This window comes from Halichoerus grypus, chromosome 2, assembly GCF_964656455.1.
Source record: "Halichoerus grypus chromosome 2, mHalGry1.hap1.1, whole genome shotgun sequence".
NCBI lineage: Eukaryota > Metazoa > Chordata > Mammalia > Carnivora > Phocidae > Halichoerus > Halichoerus grypus.
In genome coordinates, this window is record NC_135713.1 from 41238747 (window position 1) to 41260964 (window position 22218).

At 51.3% G+C, this 22218-nt stretch overlaps 2 protein-coding genes across 8 annotated transcripts in view; one reads left to right on the top strand and one right to left on the bottom strand.

The window, feature by feature from the left end:
- Positions 1-8107, top strand: part of PPARGC1B (PPARG coactivator 1 beta) — a 109393-nt gene extending 101286 nt beyond the window's left edge. For 3 of the 5 annotated variants that reach the window (XM_036080648.2, XM_078066731.1, XM_036080650.2), the window contains one exon: positions 610-8107. In XM_036080648.2, the coding sequence (XP_035936541.2) occupies positions 610-710 (101 nt within the window). In that variant the 3' untranslated portion in view covers positions 711-8107. The remainder of the gene's footprint in view (positions 1-609) is intronic. The other 2 variants (XR_013445556.1, XM_036080651.2) reach the window with 2 other exon arrangements.
- A 3137-nt stretch (positions 8108-11244) lies between these two features.
- The window catches only part of PDE6A (phosphodiesterase 6A), a 58134-nt gene continuing 47160 nt past the window's right edge, over positions 11245-22218 (bottom strand). For all 3 annotated transcript variants that reach the window (XM_078066732.1, XM_036080653.2, XM_078066733.1), the window contains 5 exons: positions 17449-17512; positions 17088-17162; positions 15486-15569; positions 13745-13892; positions 11245-11810 (listed from right to left, as the gene is read on the bottom strand). In XM_078066732.1, coding sequence (XP_077922858.1) covers positions 11731-11810; positions 13745-13892; positions 15486-15569; positions 17088-17162; positions 17449-17512 — 451 coding nt within the window. In that variant the 3' untranslated portion in view covers positions 11245-11730. The remainder of the gene's footprint in view (positions 11811-13744; positions 13893-15485; positions 15570-17087; positions 17163-17448; positions 17513-22218) is intronic.

Consider the following 22218-nt stretch of genomic DNA (forward strand, 5'->3'; position numbering starts at 1 on the left):
CCCGGGGGCCAGTGGCTGCCCTGCTGCTTTTCGGGGACATTCCATCGTGGCCCCAACAGGCAGCAGGCAGCCTTGTCTGTCAATGGGCCACAGCGAAATAATACTGTCAGCACGCCCTCGCCACTGGGGGACGAGTTAGTGAAGAAGGACAAAGACGTACCGTTTAGGAGAGAGGGATCTGTAGAGGAGAGTCTGACCTGCCTCCGTAGCACAGGTCCGAGGGTGAGGACACGCAGGAGGGTTCCTGGCCAGGCCGTGTTTCGCCTGGCTGCCCGTCCACGGGGCATCCTAGCTTTGTTGGCCACCCTAGGTGACGTCGGCAGTGGATTACTAGTGGGCAAGAAGCTCTTAGGGAGACAGCTTTGTAGGATATCGGAGCTAGGAAGGAGCTGTGGGGCACGCTAGTTGGGGCCACCACGTTCTGGAAACAGGGCAGCCCCGAGCCGTTGACGACGGGGCAGAGGTAATGCTTGCTGTCTAGTGCTCTCTGAGGCCTTGGGCCACACGCGCTCCACGGGGCTGACCCTGGTGGCAGGTTTCCTGATGGTCCGGCCTTTCTGAGTTGCTCACCGCCTTCCCCTCTCCTTGACTCCTCCACCCCCTGCCCAGATTCCAATTCAGAAGAGGCCCTTCCTGCGTCAGTGAAAAACAAGTACGAAGCCATGGATTTTGACAGCTTACTGAAGGAGGCCCAGCAGAGCCTGCATTGATAACAGCCTTAACCTTCGAGGAATACCTCAATACCTCAGACAAGGCCCTTCCAATATGTTTACGTTTTCAAAGAAATTAAGTATACGAGGAGGCGAGAGCGCGAGCGCGTGAGAGAACACACGTGAGAGAGAGAGAGAGAGAGAGAGAGACTTGAAACTGCTGTCCTTTTAAAAAAACAATAATCAATGTTTACATTGAACAAAGCTGCTTCTGTCTGTGAGTTTCCATGGTGTTGTTGCCCCACTGCCACTGGGGCGTCCTCGCTTCCGGCGGGCGGCCCCGGGCGCGCCTCCCGGTGCTGGGCCAGCCCCCGTCCCCTCGCTCCCTGACCGGCTCCCCTCGTAGACGTGCAGCCGTGTGCACCGTAACAGTTCTTGTCCGTAGTATGTGATGATGAAATTGTTACTCGTGAATAGAATCAGGATTATACACTCGTTTTTAATTGAAGAAAAAAAAAAGTATATCCTTCAAATAACGTATTTATGGCTCAGACGTACTGTGCCTGGGATTATTGTATCGCTTCCTTGATTTTTTAACTATGCACTGTCGTGAGGTGTTTGCCACTGAGCTGCCGTGCTCCCTCGGCCAGGGCGCCCTAGAGGTGCTGGGTGGCTGGCGGGTTGGTCCCCAGGGGAGCGCGGGCTGCAGCCACAAGTCGGAGCAGTGGAGAAAGGCTTCTGGGACTCGCCTGCCAAGCTCTGCCCTGTCTCTCACTGAGCACGTATGGGTCCAGTTCCAGTTGGAACCCTCATCTGGTGCCAGCCGGTGCTCGGGGCTTGGGCCTGGCCTGGAGTGCTCGGATCCTGGCAGACCCTGTAAGGAAGGTGGGGCGAGCCGCCCGATTCTTGTTTTTCCAGGCGAGGTGGGCAGTGCCCCAAGAGGGGATGTGACTTGCCCGAGGTCCCATGGCCAGTGACGGGGCGGAGCAGTGACCCAGCCCAGGCCTCCTGATTCCTGGTCCCATGCTCTTGCAATAGCTGGGGTAAAGATGCCCAGTTCCAGGGGCCGGTAGAGGTGAGGCCAGCTACGTTGGGCCACAGGCTAGAGGCCTCTGGGCTTGCTTGGAGGGTTAAGTCAAAAGCTGGCTCGCCAGCATTAGGCAAGTTTAGGCTCGGGCATGCGTCTTGATCCAGAGGGTTCTGTGGTTTGTCTATACCTGTGGACATGCCATCAGAACCTCAGTGACACACCTGGAGTGGCACAGGCAGGCGATCTGGGAGCAGTCATCCTTCCAGGGCCAGCCACCAACCCATCCTCCTTCTACCAGCTTGTCTTCCCCTCCTCCTCACCTGTACAGTTGTTTGGGTGGCATGAGGCAGGGGAAGCAGGAGGGGCATGTGGGGGCCGGGGGTGGAGAAGACAATCTCCAAGGTCCTTTCCAACTTAGACGACATTCTAATTGGGCTTTACTTTAAATTTTATGTTCTTGAGTGATGTCAAAACCATGTCCAGCTTGGATGTTCTGCAGGTGCCTTGGGGGCCATTCGTGAGGGAAAGCATGGCCAGGCAGGGTATGAGCTCGTTACCTCCAACTTCATCTCGTTCGTATGTCAGGGTTCCTTGGGAAATTTTTGTATTAAGAAGAAAAGAAAGAGAAAAAGTCCTGCTTGCTTTAAAAACTTTTGAAATTAACTCAGTAAACTCAACAAGCTAATTTAATCTATTGTTCCTGCCAGGCTTAGAACTTTGAGAATTGGTATTTGATCATTATTATTATTTTTAAGATGATCAGATACCTGAGTAGGTATCCAGTGGGCTTGTCCTGGGAGGTGGGCATACTCCAAGCCCACGGAGAAGGCTGGAGGAAACGGGCTTTAGAAGGAATAGGGAATTTGAGCTCCTGTGTATCAAGTCACTTCCTTCCACCTCCCTGGGCCCCAACTTCCTTTTCTGTGAAATGGACTGAGGGGGAGAAGTAGGCAAGAAGTAGGGACCCTAAGGTCCCTGCCAGCTCTTAGCTTCTGCAAAGGTGGTATCTTGCTCAAGATGGCAAATACATGGCACATGTACCACTATTGCCACATCCTTGGCCAGTGGCAGACATAACTAATCGACCACAGCACTCATGTTCTTTGAGCTTGGGAGTTCTTTTAGAATTCTCAACACAGTGCTCTGGGCAGCCATTACTAATGGATCAGAGTTTAACTAAACCATCTGACATCCTGGTCTGATCTTTGAAAGGTTTCCATCATATAGAACCAAATGGTGGCTGGGTTTCATGCTGGCCCATCCCTGTCTATCATGTCCTGGTCTATGAGAGAAAATGCCCCTAAAGCCATTCATTGGCACAGGACTCCCAATACTGTGACACACAACCCCCACTTGGGTTCGGGGGGGAGCAAGCGGAATAGCGGACATGAAATGTTTGAGGGAGGTGGGTTTATGAGGATGAACCACAAAAAAAGGGACTTTTCCACAGCACAGACCTGAACATTGTAAATTCCTTTTACAGCTATTCACTGCCCAGCACACGGTAGGCACACAATGAATGCTTGTGGAATGCAATAGGATAGAATTTAAATCTGTCTGCTGCCTCCCCTAAGTCCTGATTTGCACCAAGGAGTACACTTAGGCTCCACCAAGAGCTCTGTGACCTTGCGAAGTCACAAAATCCCTCCCCCTCTCCTCTGCTCCAGAAGGAGTTGGACTAGAGGTTCCCTAAGCCCCTCCTACTTGTTTCTTCCTTGGTTTGCCCTAGGTCAGAGATTCTCCCCTGGGCGGGTGGTACGGGAGGGTAAAGAAAGGCAGATTTTTAGTGGAAGACCAGTCTCTCCCTCCCCTCTTCCTGGGGCAGCTGAGGCTGCCCATCACTTCACATGGCTGCAGGACACTCGAAGGTCCTCAGATACCGCCCGTTGAGCAGAGCAGAGATGCGAGCATGGCACTGGGAGGTCCCGTGCCTAAGGTCAGGGCTGGCTGTGGGGGGACAGGATGCTGGCAAAGAGCACCAAGCAGTTTCTGCTTGCCATCCCATCCCTAACAGGCTACAAGTTGGAACACTGACCGAGCCTGCAGACAACCTCTATCTGGAAGACTCATTCGGTGCTGTGTATCACTAACCGAGGAGACTCCACGGTCTCTCCAGGGAAGCTAGTCCACCTTGGTCCCTCGCCCACCACATTGAGGAGTAACCCAGAGGGAGCAGCTGCTGCTAGCGACCATGTCATTGTAGCTCTGTCCCAGTGTGTGCTCTGGACGATGTTTACGTGTGATGCCATAAAAGCTGACAGTAGACTCTCTTGACAGCCGCCCACGCCGGGCACGTTGTGCTGTCCGTCTGTGTGCCGTGCTGGTGTTTCCAGAAATGTCCGGTCCAACCGCTAAGTGGAATTCTTCATCTCCTTCCTCAGTCGGTACCAGGCTGAATCAGAATCCTGTCTTGGGGGTTCTGGTTACCGAAGGAAAATGCATCAAAGAGGTAAAGAATATGAGTGGATGGAGTGCAGAGAAGGCCCCCACCCGCCCCCGCGTAGCCCATCACACCTTGCTTCCAAGCTTTGAGTCAAAGAGCCACCGAGCAGGTGTCCGCATCTGCAGCGGGGCCTTGCAGTGTGGTGTGCTGACCGTGTTGGGGGGCGGTGGGGGGGGCGAGGCAGGGCTTGGGGGCAGGAGGAGGAAGGGAGGAGAGCTCTGAGCTGCAGACGCTCAGTACCCAAGTCCTGGTGTAGGGAGAGACGCACTAAGAAGGCTGGCATTGCATAGAGCCTGTGCTGGGGCAGGTTTTGAGAGCGGCGGCTTCTAGGCGTCTGCGGCATGCCCGCCGAGGCCACCGAGCGAGTGGTGGGAGGCGGCACGTGGTCCTTCTGCAGGGACAGGGGAGAACCTCACCCCAGGCCTTGGGCTGCGCTGAAATCACAGCTGAGCCTTCAGCTTGAGAGAGGGGCCTTCCCAGCCGCAAAGCAGAACCAGCCCCGGACGGCGGGTTGATCTGACTCCCTGACATCAAAACCGCAGTCTTTTTCTTACCGTGTGAGAGGTGGCAGTTACCCTCAGACAGGACTAAGGGAGGAAATGGATGTACAGTAGCAAATACGGTGAACCTCATGGTTTTGTTGGCCAAAGAAGAGGGACCCCCTCGCCCCTTCCCACCGGGGCAGGAGTTGGTGCAGTGTTTAAGCTGGCCGCCAGGTCCCGGGGGGTATTTGCCCACAGAGGTGGGCTCCAGGGCTGTGCGCGGAGTCCGGAGGTACAGGGTAAATGGAGGGAGAGCTCGGGGGCTGGGAAACCTACAGAAATGCCCTTGGCTGGGTGGGGGGAGGACCCCCGGGAGCCGGCCGCAGGATGTCAGGAAGTAGACAGAGCCTGCCTTCGCATTGAACCAATAAAAGCACTTTGAGAAAACCACAACACTTCAGCCTGGCTCCATGTTTCTACGCTGGCAAATGTGGGTCTCCGGCTGTGTGAGGGACTCTCCTAGGGATTGGGCTGGGGTCGGGAGGGGGGCTGGTCAGTGGGGGGGATCGAGATTCCCTTCCTAAATAGTGTGGCAGAGCCGATCCTAGGGCTAGCCCTTTGCTGGCCCTTTTGTTGGAGGCCCTAGAGAAAGGGAACAGTGAGTTTAGATCTTGGTGCCTCTTTTTACGTATGTATGAAAAGCTAAAACAGCCCGGCTGTCGGAAATGGGTTTACAGAGCAAGTCACCCAACTATAAGCCATCTCAGTGAGAAGCCTGATGTTTCTCACTTGCTGTGTGATCTGGGGCCTCTGTTCCCTTCACTAATGAAGGAGAGCATTGGACAGAATGAGCACCAAGGTCCCTTTCGACCCTGATAGGCTCAGGTTCTCACCCGGGAGCATCGGGAATCCATCACTCACCTGTGAAACCAATCTCACCCTCTGGCTGCGCCCAGCTCGAGTCCCGGGTGAGAGATCTCTGCAAGGCCACCAACCAGCAGTGGATTCAAACCCACCTGGTCCTGGCCCAGTTCCCTTGTATGAGGCCAGCTCCCCGGGACAGATCAAAGCCATAGTTTCTCACGGGGATGGTGAGAAGTTCGACCCCAGCTTGGCTAGGTGGCGGTCTCGAATCTCACATTAGCCTTCTCATTGTCCCCACCGAGCAGCTTTTAATCCGACCGTTGTGACCGCTTGGCTGTTTCTCTCTTGCTCTCAGACGATACTAGCAATACACTTGTTTTTGTTTTTTGTTTTTTTCAAAACAGCTTAACTTAGGCACTTTTCACACATTTCCTTCAAGTGATTGTAAAACCTCTGGGGCAACAGGAGGCATTGATCACACTGCATGTGTTTAGGGCAGCTTTTGCTTTTTGTTTCTTTAATAATCCAGCAGTGGTGGCTGAGGCTTCGAGGTCTTGGGGGACAGGTTTTCAGATATTCCGGTTCTTCCGATGCCTTGCGTACCGGAAGCCGCACAGAAATCCACGTCCCCGAACCGGAGGCTTGGAGAATATGGTTTTGTAGGTGGTCCGTCCCTGGGCAGAGCAACACCTCCAAGACGTGTTTCTATGGTTAAACCCCCTCTGTGCTGTATGTTTTGTCAAAGGATCCTGCAAGGAAGCCTAACAGAGCCTCCTTTCCCACTTGGCCAGCCTTGCTCACGGGTGACTTGTGAAGGGATTGGTCAGCTTCCACCTCAGCACTTTGCCTTATCAACGTCTGGTCGCCCTCTAGTGGCCAAAGACTGTATCCACCAGCTACCCGGATGGAAGGCAAATAAATCCTTTCGGCCACCTTGCTGTCCAACACCAATTCGGGGAATTAAATGTAATGGCCTGAGTGAACTGTCTATGTGTTTAGAACCCAGTGTAACACCAGTCAGAAGACTCCAGAAGCAACCACTTAGTAGACTGAGAAGCACACTATAGTTATTCTTTGGGCAGAGGAGACAGGAGTGGACCCTGTGTCCAGGTGCCCGGGAGGGGTTTACTCTAACTGCAATACTAGCAGCCCAGCTGCTGACCTTGTTAAGTGAACCTCTGCTAGGTGGCCCGCACTGTATGCTCGGGGCGAGCAAAGAGGTTGGGTGTGAGGATTCGGGAGTGGGGGGGACTGGGGGGCCTGGCCATGGCCTTTGGTATGGTCCACTGAATAGCCAAACAGGTCTTTTGGTTTGTTTTTGTATTTTGTATTTAAAAATTCTTGTCCAGTGTTTTTGTGTTAGGAATAAAAAGTCATAAACAATTCCCAACTTTGTTCCTTGAGGGGTGTTCTGATTCCGACGGAAACAGGTTGGAGATCTCAAGGGGTGTGTGGTCAGGGCGGTCAGTGGGACAGGGAGGCGGACCACCCGCATTTCCAGATGGTCTCTGGGGAAGATGACCGTCCAGAAGTCTGGCTCCGTGCAGTCTGCTCTGGAAATTCACCCCCACCTCCTCGTGCCACGGTGTTAATATTGGCTTGGAGCGTCTGCTTCCTCCAGAGGCGGCTGCAAAGGGTGAAACCGACACAAGATCCCTCTCCCCAACCCCAGGTTTCTAAAGAGACGGTGTCTGTAGCTAGCCTTAATCGACTGGGCGAGGTGGTCCCTATGCTCCCTTCCAGCGTTTCCAAATCTTGGACTCAAATCCTTTTCTCTTGGTGTGACCACGCAGCCTAGAGAATTCTGAGCAATAGGGAGCCGGGGCTTTCCCCGGCTCTGTGACAGGGTCAAACCAGGGAGTGGCTGAACTTGTCAGGTTTGGGCATCCCCAGGGGTACTACTGTAGGGGGCATTATCTATTGGGAAGCTCAACAAGGTAACTACAGCCTGGGGTGCGTGAGCGCAAGGCTGTGTGTGTGTGTGTGTGTGCGCGCGCACGCCTGTGTTTGTGTGTATGTGTGGACTTACATTGATGCATTTCTTGAGAAAGGTGCAAGAATTTCACCTACACAGAGGGACACATCTGCTTTGTTATTTATAATAGAAAGCTAAATTTTAATTTTTTAAAGGACACTGCTAATGATTGAGAATCGAGTTTTTAGTTTTGCTATTTTTTTTAATTGGTAGAGGATTTTTATATATTTTTTCCATTTTGTTGGGTTGTGTCCTTATTTATATAAATACTTTATCTGTAAGAGGCAAGGAAGACACCTTCTTTGCTTTTAATTATTGTGGTTGTCATTGTCCCTATTTTATTTCCGGTGTGATTTATCTGTCTTACCTTCTAAATGAGAAACCGTTTTCCTGTATTTGTACATTGTCAGATTCTATAGTTTCATAGGTAATTTAACCAAATTGCTCTATGTATTATTATTCTGTGAGTATAAAGTTCTATTTTAACGTCTGTAAATACTTCAGAACTGGCTTCTTTCCTCAGACTCCCACTGTGGGGTTATTGTTTACATCACAAAAACTGTAGAATCTCTATGCTCATGTACTGTAAATAGTGAAGTGATCTGCTTATACATAAACTTAACAAATACACTATGGAGATTAAAAAAGAAAATACCACCCACAGCCCCATCTAGGTGTGACTTTATTTTGTCGGCGTGCTTGCTGTGAAGGACACCCCGCCCGCTAAGTGGGAAAAGGATTCTGGTTTCGGGGTTACTTTCCCAGAGAAGAGCCTGGTCAAGGTGGGCCCTGCAGCCGCCCCACCCCCAGCCCTCTAAGCTGTCACATTGTCACATTGCATGGCAACCGTGATCGTGAACCAGTCGCACTCAGCCTCCCCCAACAGCCATTCCGTGACCAGCTTTTCGCCATGACTTTTCGAAAGTTCTCCCGCTTTCTGCACAAGGACTTCCTTGTCTGGCTACAGCTCCTTTTTCACACGAGCACACTAAATAAACATGCGGAAAGCGATATTTTGACATGTTTTTAAGCAAAAACACCAACTGACAACTGCAAAACAGTTTCTGGTCCAAAAAAAAAAAAAAAAAAAAAACCCCACAGACACACAGAAAAAACCGTTTCTGGCCAGAGGATCTGAAGAGCAGACTTGAGCTGTGTGCTGCATGTGGGTGACTTTGAACGGTTTTCCTTTGCTCACTTAGCCCCAGCGGGAGCAGTGAAGACGTGACTCTCTGTCTTGGACGTGTGTGTCATTTCCTTGGTTTCAAGCTCTCGCGGATTTAGCCTGGATTTTGCCTTAAAGCTGCTTTAGCTTTATTTTCTAGGTGCAGTTGGAGTGCAAGAGCCCCATGGATTCCCCATGTGCCCCCAGAGGGTGGAAACATTGGTGAAGAAAATCATAGATCCACGAGAACAAGTACAATAAGCCGTTCCATTTTATGTTCTGTGCAAGCTATTTCCAAGTTGTTGATTTCCTATGTAAACTAGCTCTCGTTTTCAGATGATTTATTTTCACAGTCTGGAAACGGTTTGGATTTCTGCAGTTGGAGAGAAGCCCATCATGATATTTCCCATGCAGATGAATGGGGATGTTTCCGCTGTGCAGCGGGGTACCGCGACTTGAGTTGGTCTTTAGCGAGGTTATCCATGGGACTGATCACTCAGTATCTGTCGCCCCCTTGCTTGATGGTAAAGCCCAGGAAAGCAGGGCTGCTTCTCTATTCATGGCAGGGTGCCCAGCCCAATTGCTCAGGAATTCCTGAATGGACGAGTGAATGGATCCTATCCGTGGCCTGATGACACAGCTAGGGAGGCAGCCAAGCCACGGAGTCACAGAAATAATCCCTTCAAAGATGCACTCAATGGTGTGGGAGATGTAGAGGCTCAAGACCTGTGTTTGAGACCCAACTCTGCCACTTCTGTATTGTGCAAACTTGCACAAGCCACCCCTTCGGCCCCTGGTTTCCCCGAGTATGAAACAAAATGATCTGCTTAGATGAACTCAGAGGTCCCTTATGTTCTAAAAAGGCTGATTCTCAGAAGCAGTATGGTGCAGGGAAAATGGTTACAAGCCAGGAGCCTGGTGCCAGGCTATTAGGCTTTGAGTCTTGACTCCACCACTTACCAGCTGAGTGTCCTCGGGCAGGTTTCTTAACCTCTCTGAGTCTCGTCCTCATGTGATAAATGAGGCTAGTGATAGTTTCTAACCCGTAGGGTTGTGAGGGTGAAATTAGGTCGTGAAGAGTACCTAGGACATCATAGGAGGTGCTTAATCAACAGAAGCTGCTATCCTCATGCACCGTCTTATTGGTGCTAACCATAGCCCTGTGAGAGGCATGGCGGGGACTGGGACTCTCATGTGACAGATGGGGAAGGCTGAGGACTGGGGAGAGCAGAGGCAACCTGCCCAAGGAGTGGAGCCAGGACCAGCATCTGTATGTTCCTGAGTGACACTTACCTCTCCTCTTTACCCTGCCACTTAACCACTAAATGTGGCGTGCTTGGGGACATGTCGCTGTTGAAACACTCTAAGAGTGTCAATTTCGGGAGAGTTAAAAGATGAGGGTTCCAGACCCAGCTCCCTAGTGACATCCCGACCTGCAAACGTGGGCAGGGCTCCTGCGCCAGGAGCCAGGAGTGATCCGTTATGGCAGTCACAGGGCCATGTGCTCTGTTCTCTGCGACTCGGGGCATCTGGAGGGAAGCGAGGGAACAGTGCCACGAACTTGGCCCAGCTCGTGCCTTCACTGGCCTTCATTCCTCATTTATGTAAAAAGGGAGGTTGGAGGAGATCCCTGGTTTACACAGAGTTTGGAGAAACCCTCTGGTCCCCTCCTCCAAGCAAATGCTTTAATATGTTAGCCGCTGCTTTAATACATTCTCCCTGGGAGGAAGAGAGCTATCGTCCACCTTGAGAACCAGGGACAGCGGAGCATGAGGCGAACAGGTAAATCCAGACTATGGGACAACTGACAGTGTTTCCGCAACAAGTCATTGGCAAAGGAAAAAGCGGAAGGAGCGCTTTTGGAGATTAAAAGAGGCTTAAGAGACATAACAGTTAAAGTGTGAAACTCGTTTGGATCAGAGTCAAGCAAACCAACTAATTAGGACACTTTTGCAACATTGGGGGCGAGGCGACGAAGGATAGGCTGGGCTCCCCAGAAGGCAGCCTCTGCAGTGGTCTTGGTCTGCAAGGTGCTTATTAAGGAATGCCCATAGGACCAACACCTGCGGAAGGGAAGGGAGTAGGAATGGGCAGAGGGAGAAGCTGAGCTGTGATGGAGCTCCGGTGGCAGCCTTGGTGATCCCAGCAGGAATCCTGGAGCTAGAAGGGCCCTTTGGAGTTATCCCGTGAGGGGCCAAGGTGGCTGCGCCTTAACAGGCATGGGTCCATCATTGTGTGTAGGCCATCCTGGGAAAGGGCGTGACCTTGGACAAAGTGTCTCCTTGCAGCTGAGGTCATGTCTGTGGGACAGCACTGAGAGCAGCAGGGACCGCAGGTCCTTAACTCTTCAGGAAAGTGTCTGTGCAGCTCATCACGGCCTCTACCACAACTGGATGTGAGGTGTTCATTTGCTGCATGTGATAATAATGTGGTTATATTAGAAAACACCCAGATGTTTTTAAAGACGTGTAATGGAGGAGTGAAATGGTATGTCTGAAATGTGCTTGTAAATACTTCAGCTAAAGAGCCTGGGTGGCTCCTTTGGGGAAGAGCATGCAACTCTTGATCTCGGGGTTGTGAGTTCGAGCCCCATGTTGGCTGTAGAGATTACTTCAATCAATAAATACACTTTAAAAAAAAGAAAAAAGACCATCAATTTAATAAAGAAAATACTTCAGCTAAGAGAAAAAAATGCAAAAGAAATGTAAAAGGATGGATGAGCAAATGTGGCAAAATCTTGATATTGGAATCTGGGTGATGAGGAAGGAGGGAGGGATTTGTTGTACAATTCTCTACTTTTGAGGATGCTTGACAATTGTTACAAGAAAACAAACAATGAAAGTATAAGAACAAAAATGAATCTAAGCAAGCCGGTGAATCTGGCCTTAATGAAATGTTTAATTGATATCTATGCAAGCCAGAATGTTGGTTTTAGCTCAGTAAAATACTCAAAACAAAAAATGTTTGAACACCACTAGATAGGATGTAAGCTAAACTCTCTTTCAGCTTTCAAATCCTATTACTCTTTTACTTCTCAAGCAGGCTTTTGGTTTTCTGCTGGCTTGGGTAGTCTCTTTCCACGAAGGGTGGTGCCATTCCGTTCAGCGGATGCTGGTCAGCATTACTGGATACAACAGGACTTGGATGCAGGGGCGTCCCCTGCTTGGCCGGAGCTGCCCCCCGGCTGATTTCCTGCCGCTCCTGCAATCAGACAGAAAGAGGACCCGCTAGGTGAGAGGAGGCTACCGTGCGCTTCCCCTTTGCCCCGGTTTAGACCAAGAGTTGCAAACTCAGGGGCTTTCCGCGGCTGACAGATAATCACACATGTAGAAGGCAAGCCAAGAGAAACCAAGAATGGGAAATAGGATAAGAATAAGAAAAAGAGCGGTACAATCGTGATGATAAATGGCAACCAGCACTTGTCACCACTGTCTGAGAGACAACAGGGAGTGGTGGAGACTGGGGCAAACTGGAGAGATCCCCTGTCCTGTCTAAAGGGGGCAGTTAAAAGGTGAAAGCCACTCAGCTCCAGCTCACTGTTGTCCTATAAAAATGCAGACTGATGTGGCTGAATACTGATCTTTTATTTTATTTATTTATTTAAATTTTATTTATTTGTTTGTCAGAGAGAGAGAGCAGAAGCAGGGGAAGCAGCAGGCAGAGGGAGAAGAAGACTCCCTGCTAAGTGGGGAGCCTGATGTGGTGGGGCTCGATCCCAGGACCCTAGGATCATGACCTGAGCTAAAAGCAGACACTTAACTGACTGAGCCACCCAAGCATCCCGAATACTGACCTTTGAAAAAAGAAATGCTGGAGATCTGGATTTTTTAAAATCTGAAATATCCCAATTTTAAAACATGGACAGCAAATTCACATGGACAGCAAATTCACACCAAGAGAATGCAGGCCAAACAAAACATATGTGCAGGCTACACGTTTGCACAGACCTGCCACTAGCCCCAAAGACAATTTGCAAATTAGAAAAAGACTCATCTTCCTCAGGACACTTTACTGCCATTTCTGGAAAATTGTAATAACCATACAAAGCTATGATGACTAGGGGCGCCTGGGTGGCGCAGTCGGTTAAGCCTCCGACTCTTGGTATAGGGCTCAGGTCGTGATCTCAGGAACATGAGATCGAGCCCCACATTGGGCTCCACGCTCAGCGAGGAGTCTGCTTGGGATTCTCTCACCCCCTTTCCCTCTGCCCCTCCCCCTGCTTGCACTCTCTCTCTCCCTCTCTTTAAAATAAAATAAATAAATCTTAAAAAAAAAACAAAAAACCCAAATCTATGGTGAGTGTCCTGTACGGGACACCTCCTGGAGCTTTGCAAAAAGCAGCCCTTGCGAAATACAAACGGTAGCCCCACGTTTGCAGCCACGGGTTTAGAATCTCCCCGTGACGCCAGAGCCGAGCTGGAGCCATGACGGGGTCCATGATAAGAACACGGGTAGAGGGGCAGGTGTGCAGAGGCGGGCAGTCTGAGTGGGGTCTGGACTACAAGTCATGTCCTGTGAGGGAACTGGGCTCACACAACCCGCAAAAGAAATGACCCGAGGGAGGGAGAGTGTGCTGTCAATCGGGAAGAGCTGGAGCAAACAAATCGCATCTCATTCCTGAAGGCGGGACTATGGCCGCTAGGTGGACATTTCAACAAGGAGAAGAACTGCAGCTCAGGGAAGAGCCTTCTAATAGTGGTACTGAAAGAGGATGTCATGTACGGTAGTGAGCCCCCCATCACTGGTAGTGTGCAAGCAAAGGCTCACAATGGTATAGCGAGCATTCAAACACCAGACAGAAGGCCAGAAACACGGCCCCTCAAATTCCTTCAACCTGTAATTCTAGGTTTTCTCCTTGGCCCCTGGGTTGGGCCCTACGTGCCCAGCCTTGGAATTGGAATCTGTCCTGCATCGGCTGGGGGACAGTCGGGAATCCTAACTGGGAGCCTCAGTCCTGGGAACGGGGCTCTTCCACTGACTGTGCCTTGGCCACGGTACTCCCTCTCAGTGAGCCTCAGCACGCGGCCGTGTGCAGATGAGGGCACTAACGGGCTGGGGAGGCCTGCGCGGGACCACACGGCTGGGGCTCTGAGACCAGGCCAGGCACGCTGTGAGTGCTCCGTGTGTCCACACACCTTGCTTGGCTGCCTTTTGCTTTTGCTTCTCCTCCTCCAGGGTCTTCATCTTGGCATCGTATTCATCGGCGAGCGCCTTCCACTCCTTGCGGTTGTTGGTGATGCCATCCAGCATGGGAGTGATCTCCTCGTGGAAGCGGGAGAATTCCTGGAAGAGAGAGAGCCTCTGGTGCAGGGGCCACACCCCAGGGTCCAGTGCAGGGGAGAGGCTGGGCTGAGCACGCCCACCACAGGAACGAGCTGCCTGGGGCGGCGGGCTTCCCGTGCTGACGCTGCGGGGCCTGCAGTCAGCAAGAGCCCATCCATCCCTCTCCCGCTTAAAACCCTCCTGTGGCGGCCCCTGTCCTTCAGGACGAAGTGCAAACTTCTTCACACGGCTTCCGAACCCCTCCAGGACTGCTGCCCTCGCCCCTTGACCATTTTGAACCCTCTGGGTAAGTAGAGTCCTCTATTAGAAGCTCGCAAAGCCTCTCTTCCACCTCTCGCTTCATCGTAATGACTCCCTTTGCCTGTGTCCCCCAGGGGCTGTGGCCTTGGAGAGGGCAGGGACAGCGGCGCCTTGTTCACAGAGGCGGCCCTGGCGCAGCACAGGGTCTGGGGCATAAAGACACCAGGAAACACTTGCTGAGAGAAACGGGGGTTTGTGAAGGGGATTCTTAAGGCCCCTTAACTCCAAGAATAAAAATAATGCCTCGGAGCATAGCACGTTAGAGTTTATGAAGCGCTTTCTCTCCTTTGATCTCCAGAAACTCCTGGGAGGTGGGAAAACAGGATGCCTCCCTCCTAGATTTTCAGGGGAGGAAATCAAGATGCAGGCTGATGGAGTCGATTGGCTCAAGGTGAGAACGGCAAATCCAGGGCCAGCTGCGGAGTTCCAGCCACAGCCAGCTGTGCTCAGAGCTCCTGGGTTTGGATGCAGCTCTGCCACGAGCTGTGTAACCGTGGGGCGGTGACCTGCAGAGCTCAGCGCCAGCCATAAAGTCAGGACGGCACAGTACCTACCTCACGGGGCTGTGATAGCGCATGCAGGGCGTTCAGCCTCGCCTACCTGGTTCTGTAATCTTGCTGATGATAGTGGGGAGCACGGTTACACTGCCCTGTTGCTCTGAGGACCCCAGTTAGCCAAGGTATAACAGAGAAGCACTTGTCCTCCGCAGCACAGCAGAAAGAGCCTGGGACTAGGGATCAGGTACCCTGGCTCTAGTCCTGGCTCAGGGCTGACTCCGGCGATGCTGGCCCTGTCATTTATGTCTGGCCTCTGCCTCCTCAGGTTACACATGACCAAAATAAAAATAACAAATGGGAGGCAGATGGTGGCACAAATCACACGGAGTTGGGAGCAGTGGGTTTTCAGTGGGTTTTCTCCGAGCAAGAGCTCGAAGAAATTCCAGACGATCTTTTGACAACTGGTTTACCTTGACCTATCACATTTCCACCAGCAAGGGAAGTTAGGAGGGTGTGTGTCTGATACGCCTCCCCCTTTCCTGTCTGAAACCACATGTAGTCATCTGCCCCTATGGCGTTGAGCAAGTAGAGCGGGTGAAGCTCCAGGCTCCAGCCTGGGTAGATAATCACTCAGGACCCCATCAGGCTGGACTGAGGACCAAATGCCAATGCAGATGAGAAGCTCTTTGTAAACACCCACCGGTCACTTGCCAGGGTTTATGATTCCTGATGGTGTTTGGGAATTCCTGGGTTTAACAAAGACACCTCGCTGGGCCTGAGAAAGCCAAGGACCTACCTTGTAGACAAAGGTGCAAACAAAGTCAATGAAGCCGACCTGAAGCTTGGGGAGTTCATCCGCCTTGTTTCTGTCCATCATGGGCTGTCATGGAGGAGAAAAGGTTAACTGTACCGGGCTCCTCCTGGCATGATGCATTAAAAGGGACCCACCCTACCTAGGAAGCTTTCTTGTTCAAAACAAAACAAAACAAAAAACCCAACTAAACCTGAACTCATCAAGTTTCCAGATCTGACTAGCGGTTTGCAGGAAATATGGGGATAAAGGAACATATTAAATAACACCATGAGAGTGCAATCAACCCAGTCCAGACTGTGGGAAACTACACAACAGAAGACCCACGGCCTTCAACAAGCAAACACATGGCAAATAAAAAGAAAAAAACAAAAACCAGGAGAAAATCTGCTATGTCTTGAAAGAGACTCAAGAGACAGGACAACCAGATGGGAGTGTGGTCTGTGACTGGATCCTGATTCGAAAAAATCAAACCTAACTATTTTTCTCACTCAATCAGGGAAAATGAACAGAGATTAGATGATAATACAGCATTATTTCTAATTTTGTGAGTGTCACAATGGTATTGGGGTGTGTGCGTGCCTGCGTGCCCCACGTGTTTTTCTTATCTGTTAGAGACCCGCACTAAAATCTTTATGGAAAAAATGATAACATCTGGAATTTACTTTAAAATACTTCAACCAAAAGATAAGAAAATGCCTGAGGGTGGAGGGATAGATAAAACAAGAATGGCTGTCTCTAGTGGTGGTGGTTGAACCTGGCTGATGGGTCTCTGGAGTTCCTTCACTAGACCCTCTACGTGTTAAAATGTGGAGAAGAAAGAAGAGAGATCCAAATCCGTGGCCCCGTGCTACTCAGGTCGGGACGCTCCCTGCTCAGTTGCACTCGGCTCGCACACCCCCCACTGCCTGTGCCCTCCCTCCGGCCCTGCCCAAGCCTCACGTGGGTGCCCCCGCATCCTCAGCACTGCCCCAGGCTTCACCCATCCCCATCTCCATCATGGCTCTGTCCTCAGAATGTCGCTCCCTCCTACCCCGCCTCTGCTTCCCAGCCCTGCCCTTGCTCAAGGCCTTAGTGAACCTCTCACTGGGCTCCTCCTCTCGGTGACTGTCCTAGCCAAGCCTACTTTCAGTGTTGATGGGTGCTCAGCTTGCCAAGGTCTTACCCTTGTACGCTCTGTACTGTTAACACAGGGCCTGGGGAGGTGGCCTCCTAGACTGTTGGAACCGGGAGGAAATCTGTTTTGGGGTCCCCTTGTCCACCTCTACTTAGCTGAGGGAGCCAAGGATACGTACCCAAACTTGAGGAGGGCTTATGATTTAGGACGGCACACATTTGCCGAGCCCACTTCCAGAGTTGCTGCTTAGGTGGGTCTAGGATGGGGCCTGTGAATTCTCATCTCTAATGTGTTCCCAAGTAATGAGGTTGATGGTGGTATGGGGACCATACTTTGAGAACCAGTGCATTAGGAAAAGGTCATCTCTACTGTAAGATCACACATGCCTATATCAGGGGGAACGTCTGTCTATCAGGATAAGATCATACACACTCAACATCAGGCTGACGTCCCCCCCAACCCCTACTCACAATGGGGTTCTGTTGCAGCACACTGCGCTCTAGGTCACCTTGTTCCCAGAATTCGGCGGCAACCAGCAGAGCTACCTGCAATAGGCAGATCCCCGCCCCCCCGGCCGACAAAGTCAAGCCCCAGCCCAGATCCTCCTACCCCTGTTCCCACCCTTCCTAGGTTTCCAGCTCAGCAAAACTTAACCCCCACCCCTGCCTCGCCGCCCCCTTTGTCGTCATCACTGGAGAGGCACTAAAGTGGTTTCCGTGTCTTGGCAGATGAGGCGAAGGTGGGCTGCTTCTGGAATTGGGAGTCCAAGCCACATTGGCTGCTGTCATGATGCCGGGACTCCCCTCCTCTCAGGTCAGGAGGGCTCCATACCTTACTCTGCACCTCCCAGGGCTTGGTGATGGCCGAGAGATCACAGGCGGTCATCATCATGGCCCTGCACACAAGGACACCATCCATCAGCCCAGAGCTAATTAAGGCTGCAGGTGCTGGTTAATTCCAACTTTCTGTCCTTTCTCTGCACCACATTGCAAGGAGGGGGTCACTGCTGCATTGCATCTGGAGGTCGGGCTTTGAAGCCAGACAGAGGTTAAAATCCTGCCTCTGTCAATTACCAGCAGATTGGCATGGGGCAATTAAACCAACCTCTGTAAGCCTCAGTTTCCTTATCTGTAATAATAACGGTACTTTCCTCATGAAATGGGTGCAAGATTAGATGAGATAAGGTGTGTAAAAAATCTTAGCAGAGGGCCCGGACATAGTATGTGCACAATAAATATTGGCGATAATCGTGAACATCTATTGGGTTTTTCTTACGTGACACGCACTGTTCTAGGTACTTTGAAACGTCGATTTCATTTCAATCTCAGCGCTTCTTCAGAGTTCTTTCTCTCCTGTCTAGTGGAGACCAGTGTTTCTTAAGCTTTATCTCATCCTCCACCTCCCACATCAAACAGCCTCTATACACATTTTTTCTGTAATCACTCCACCATGAAATCTTAATACCATAGACACACTGTGTATCTGTTTGGAGGGCCACAGGTCACCTTAACACCGAAGGCTTTTTTTTATTTTTTAAAGATTTTATTTATTTATTTGACAGAGAGAGACACAGCGAGAGAGGGAAGACAAGCAGGGAGACTGGGAGAGGGAGAAGCAGGATTCCCGCTGAGCAGGGAGCCCGATGCGGGGCTCGATCCCAGGACCCTGGGACCATGACCTGAGCTGAAGGCAGATGCTTAACGACTGAGCCACCGAGGCGCCCCTACCTAAGGCTTTTTGCTTCACCTCCAGGAACTGCTTTTTGCCCGGGGTGGGCAGTGATAGCACCCCCATTAAAAATGCATGGTATAAGAAGTACCACGTCAGTCATTTCAGGAAGCCTTGCATGAAGAAGTAGAGGGAGGGATTGGGGACAGAAAGAATGGAAAGATAAACTCTTAAAGGAGTTTCACAATAATAGGAAGAAGGTAAGACAGGTATTATTACCTAGGTAGGTAGAGTAGAAGACAGAGAAGGAAGGGATAGAGACAAAGAACTGGAGGAAGGGGGGAGTTGGAGAGGGTGTTTCAGAGCTGGGGGCACAGCAGCATGCACATACGGGGTGGGGATCCAGGCTCGTGTGGTGTGGACATTGCTGGGAAATGGAAACTGTATCCGAGAAGCAGTGGAGAGCTATTGAAGGTCGAGGACCCGGTCATGACCTCTTTCAAGCTGTGCTGCAGGAAAGCAGGCTGGCAGCACCTGGAGGATGGTGCAGAACGGAGGGCGTGGGGAGGAGGGAGAGGATTTGCTGCGGTGATTCCGGGGAGGGCAGCAGGGCCTGACCTGCCGCGGTGTCTGCTGGTCAAGCCGCCTTGGTGGGCTCCACCTGATTTGGTGAGACTTGGTGAGGGAGGTGGGCAGGGGCTGGGGAGAGGGGCTAGTTGGAGAAGGCTGGGGGTCTTGCTCTTTGGATGATTTTACACTTAACCAGCTGTATCTGGCGTAATTTATATAAGCTGGTCTGGGAAGCCTTCAGAATTACTCATGGAACAAACTGGTGGTCGCCAGAGGAGAGGGGGCTGAGGGAATGCGCAAAAGGGGGGAAGGCGAATGGGGAGCCAGGCTTCTAGTGAGGGATGAATACGTCAGGAGGACGAAAGGCACAGCATAGGGAAGTATTGTCACAGTGTTGGATGGTGACAGACGGGAGCTATGCTTGTGGGGAGCACAGCATGACCTACAGAATGATCCAATCACTATGGCGGACACCTGAAACCAATGTAACAGTGTGTGTCGACTATACTTCAGTAAAGAGTTATTCATGAAATACTAACAGGTTTTGTTATCGCTCATCAAGTTAACCCTTGAAAATTCGTAGGATTCTTTAAGTAAATAAGCTTTCAGAACTGCATACATTTCTTTTGAAACACCTTCATGCTTTGTAATAGCTTCAAAATATGTGCCTCTGCTTCCTCTCAAGTGTCGGAGACCTGCTACCCTCAAATAAACTAAGCAAGTGAATGTCTGGCCGTGCACACCGGAGTCCCCGGCTTCCTGTTACCCGTCAGCGTCCACACTTTCAGTCCACGGGTAGTGTGGCTTCAGGAGAACACTGGATGTTTACTTTCCTTGGCGGGAGAGTTGGTGTGAAAATGACTCCCACAGCTGGGGAAACACACCCGGTGTTTTACAGACAGAGTCTGAGGGCCTGGGAATGGGGGAGCAGGAGAGTGAGGACTTCTGGGCACCAGAAAAGCAAATCCAAAGCCTCGTGCCCTAAAGACAAGGCACTGCATTCACTTCAGCACCATCTCCTTAGGTGCCGTGGGGCCAAGGTGCTACGCTAGGTCTTGGGCATCCAGAGAGTCTGGCAGAGAGCTCACAGGCACTCAGAGAACAGACAGCAAAAAGTTGTCATCACAATATGCTAAGGGAGATGGCAGAAAGAAGTACAAGTTTTAAGAGGGAAAAAAAAAAAATCCGAAGGTGAGAGCAACTAGCTCAGGTCAGGGGGCATGCAAGAGATGACAGTGGAGCGGGGTCCTGAGGGGTGCATAGGAGTTCTCCAAGAAAGGGTACAGTAAGCAGAGATGCAGTGGAGAGTACGCAGGACTGCCCAGGGCAGAGGGTTGTCCAGGAAGGGACTGTAGGGAGCCTCCATCTATCCACCCTGTACCCATATGCAGACGACAGGCAAGAGCTGGTTCACAGGCTCCCTGGGGTCAGAGAGCTTACCCACGCACTGGGGAGTCACGCATTTACCACACTAATGGATGTGAATGTGTAAACATTCTCTGGGGGAAAGGAATTCGATTCTCGGAAAACAGGTCTGAACTCGGAGAACAGGTCTGAACCATCAGGGAGGGCTCCCTCACCGAAGTGACCGGGCCCTGAGGTCTGGAGACAGTGTAGCTGTCCATTTGGTAAAGGAGTGGGTGGGCAAACACTCCCAGCAGAGAGAACATCCAGTGCAAAGGCCCTGGTGGAAGGAAGCCTGGCACATTCAAAGAGCTAGAAGGTTGGAGGAGCTCAGGAAGCAGCAGGAAATGAGGGGAAGACGAGGTCCAGGGGACAGCCAGGGCAGGCCCGCAGAGCCGGGGCGGTGCCGGGGGACCGTCTTCATGCCAAGAACAACAGGAAAAGCCTCCGAAGGAGAGTTTGAACAGAAGCCTGAAGCAATCAGATTTGCATTTTACGGGGTCACTGTGGCTTTAGTGTGGAGGGGACAGGAACACCAGCAGTGAGCCCAGCCAGGAAGCCATTGCAGGACCGGGACAAGTGTCCGGATAAGCAAGGCGTTTAAGAAGTAAACTCAACAGGGCGTGGGGATAGATGAGACGTGCATAGTCAGGAAGAGGGAGGTGGTGGCATGGGGGAGGGCAAAAGACAACGGGCTTACCAGGCAGAAGAGAGCAAAAGTCACAAAGACTTTGTATGTGGAGACATGTGAACCTTAGCGTCTGGGTAAGCAAGAGACATCAAGAGGAGGAGGGCATGGAATGAATGGAGAACAGTCTATAAAATGCCATGCAGGGGGGCACCTGGGTGGCTCAATTGGTTAAGCATCTGCCTTCGGCTCAGGTCATGATCCCAAGGCTCTGCACTCAGCGGGGAGCCTGCTTCTCCCTCTCCTTCCTGCTTCTGCTCTCTCTCGCTATCTCTGTCTCTCTCTCTCTCCAATAAATAAATAAAATCTTAAAAAAAAAAGTTCCAGGGCGCCTGGGTGGCTCAGTTGGTTAAGCGACTGCCTTCGGCTCAGGTCATGATCCTGGAGTCCCTGGATCGAGTCCCGCATCAGGCTCCCTGCTCGGCAGGGAGCCTGCTTCTCCCTCTGACCCTCCCCCCTCTCATGTGCTCTCTCTCTCTCATTCTGTCTCAAATAAATAAATAAAATCTTTAAAAAAAAAAAAAAAAAAGTTCCAGGCAGGGCTTTGGAATCAGAGCAACTAGATCTCTGCTCTTCTCCTTACTTGCTGTGTCAGGGCAAGTGACTTCATGTCTTTGAGCCTCTGTCTGTTGCTTTGTAAAAGGAGATAATCATATTAGATTGCATCATGAAATTCTGACTTTGTGGGTCAAAAACAATCAAAAGTCAACAATTTCATACGGTTCGATGTAATACATGCGTCCTACGGGCTACTGTGACCATCTCATAAGATGATCCTGTGAGTGCGCACATTGTCCTCATTTTCTTTATCATCACCTTCATCACGTTAACCACGGTCGCCCAGGTGCGCAGGGCTTGCTGATGGAAGCAAGCTGAGCTCCTGCTCACCTGGCCGATCGTCAAGGCAGATCTCTCTTCTGCAAGGCTGTGCGGCTCAGTGGCGCTTCTCCCCGACCCCTGGCTGGCCTCTGAAAGCATCCCAGCCCACCCGGCAGGGCATTTAGACACTCCTGGAATTGCACCAGGCCTGGAGGGTGTGGCCTGCCAGGGAGGGCCTAGGGAAGCCTGAGAAAGCTGTGGGTGTGCAGGAGAGGGAGACGGTGAAGGTTTCCGGTCCCTGATGCTCCAGTTATGCGCATGTGACACTAGGTAAGTCCTCACTCTCTCATTTGCAAAACACTAGGCCAGGGCTGGCAAACTTAATCTATAAAGGGACAGACAGTAAATAATTTCAGTTTTGCGGACCATGTGGGTTCTGTTTCAACTACTCG